This window comes from Lagopus leucura, unplaced genomic scaffold, assembly GCF_019238085.1.
Source record: "Lagopus leucura isolate 7727_CA_CO unplaced genomic scaffold, USGS_WTPT01 25741-0_obj-0_obj, whole genome shotgun sequence".
NCBI classification, from domain to species: Eukaryota; Metazoa; Chordata; class Aves; order Galliformes; family Phasianidae; genus Lagopus; species Lagopus leucura.
This window is the reverse complement of record NW_024964984.1, coordinates 1-1,085: the sequence shown is the minus strand read 5'-3', so window position 1 is coordinate 1,085 and position 1,085 is coordinate 1. Positions and strand designations below refer to the sequence as shown.

At 57.2% G+C, this 1,085-nt stretch overlaps 1 protein-coding gene across 1 annotated transcript; it reads right to left on the bottom strand.

The window, feature by feature from the left end:
• Positions 1 to 230: 230 nt before the first annotated feature.
• LOC122191930 (claw keratin) lies at positions 231 to 892 on the bottom strand. Its single transcript, XM_042892343.1, has 2 exons — positions 796 to 892; positions 231 to 697 (listed from the first exon to the last, which is right to left on the bottom strand). The coding sequence occupies exon 2, from the start codon at positions 674 to 676 to the stop codon at positions 287 to 289; it is 390 nt and encodes a 129-aa protein (XP_042748277.1). The 5' UTR covers positions 677 to 697; positions 796 to 892; the 3' UTR covers positions 231 to 286.
• Positions 893 to 1,085: the final 193 nt, after the last annotated feature.

The following is a 1,085-nucleotide window of genomic DNA, read 5'->3' as shown; positions in this document are numbered from 1 at the left end:
GGGAGGTGGCAGAAGAGCAGCCTCTGGCCCGAGGCTGTCCTAGTCTTGCAGAGAGCAGAGGACAGGAGCAGGCAGCCATAGCTGGGCCATGCTATCACGGGTAAGCTGGTGCAGAAGCAAAGGTCGGGCAGAACAAAGACAGACAGAGGTGGTCCCCATGCAGGCATGCGGTATCCAAGGTTTGCATCCAGCGATGCTGAAGGGAAGCCCATCGTCACGGCATCAGGTGGGAATGTGCTGGGACTTCTCCAGAGCTCTCTTTCACTATCCAGATGCAGTGCTGTGCTTAGCAGGGCCCGCAGCTGCCGCTGAGGTACCTGTGGCCTCGACGGAAGCCACCATATCCACAGCTACCAAAGCCTCCATAGCCCCCAAAGCCTCCAAGGCCAGAAGAGCCTCCATAGCCTCCCAGGCCTCCATAGCCCCCAAAGCCGGCACTACGTCCAAAGCTGCCACCCAAGCCCGATCCAACGGCAGGGACTCCTGCTGAGCCAACCACGGAGCTCTGTGGGAAGGAGCTGAGGATGGGCCCTGGGAAGGTGACCACGGTGGCCGGGGGTTGGATCACCACGGTGGAGTCGGGGCACTGGCGCACGCAGGGCTCATTGCAGCTGTTAGCCAGTGGGGCCGGGGCGGCCACACCGCAGGCAGGGGCACACAGGCTGGAGCAGGACATCTTCCACACAGTCAAGGAGTCCTGCAAAGGGAACTCAAAGTAAGGAAAGGGAAGGGGAGACTCATATGGATGGAGAGGCAGGGAGAGAGCCCTGAGAAACCTCAGAGAGCTGCACTTACCCAGGAGCTGAAGGGAGTCAAGTGGAGGAAGCTGGATAGAGGACTGTAAAGTGCTCAGCTCTTTTATACCTATCCCAGACAGCCCGGGGCACTGACCTGAGAGTGGCATTGGCAGAAGCTCCAGATAATCTTTAAGTAAAGCCAAGAGATTTCATGACACTCGAGGAGTGAGGCAGAGCAATTAAGTCCTTCATCAATGGAGATATTGGGATGTAAGCATGCCCTGGAGAACAAGAAGCTGATGAGAGGGATTCGTGATTACAAGCAATTACATGAAAGACAGACCACGT

Excerpts from the sequence above, each read along its gene's own strand:
- LOC122191930 (XM_042892343.1), bottom strand. The coding sequence starts at position 676 with ATGTCCTGCTCCAGCCTGTGTGCCCCTGCCTGCGGTGTGGCCGCCCCG.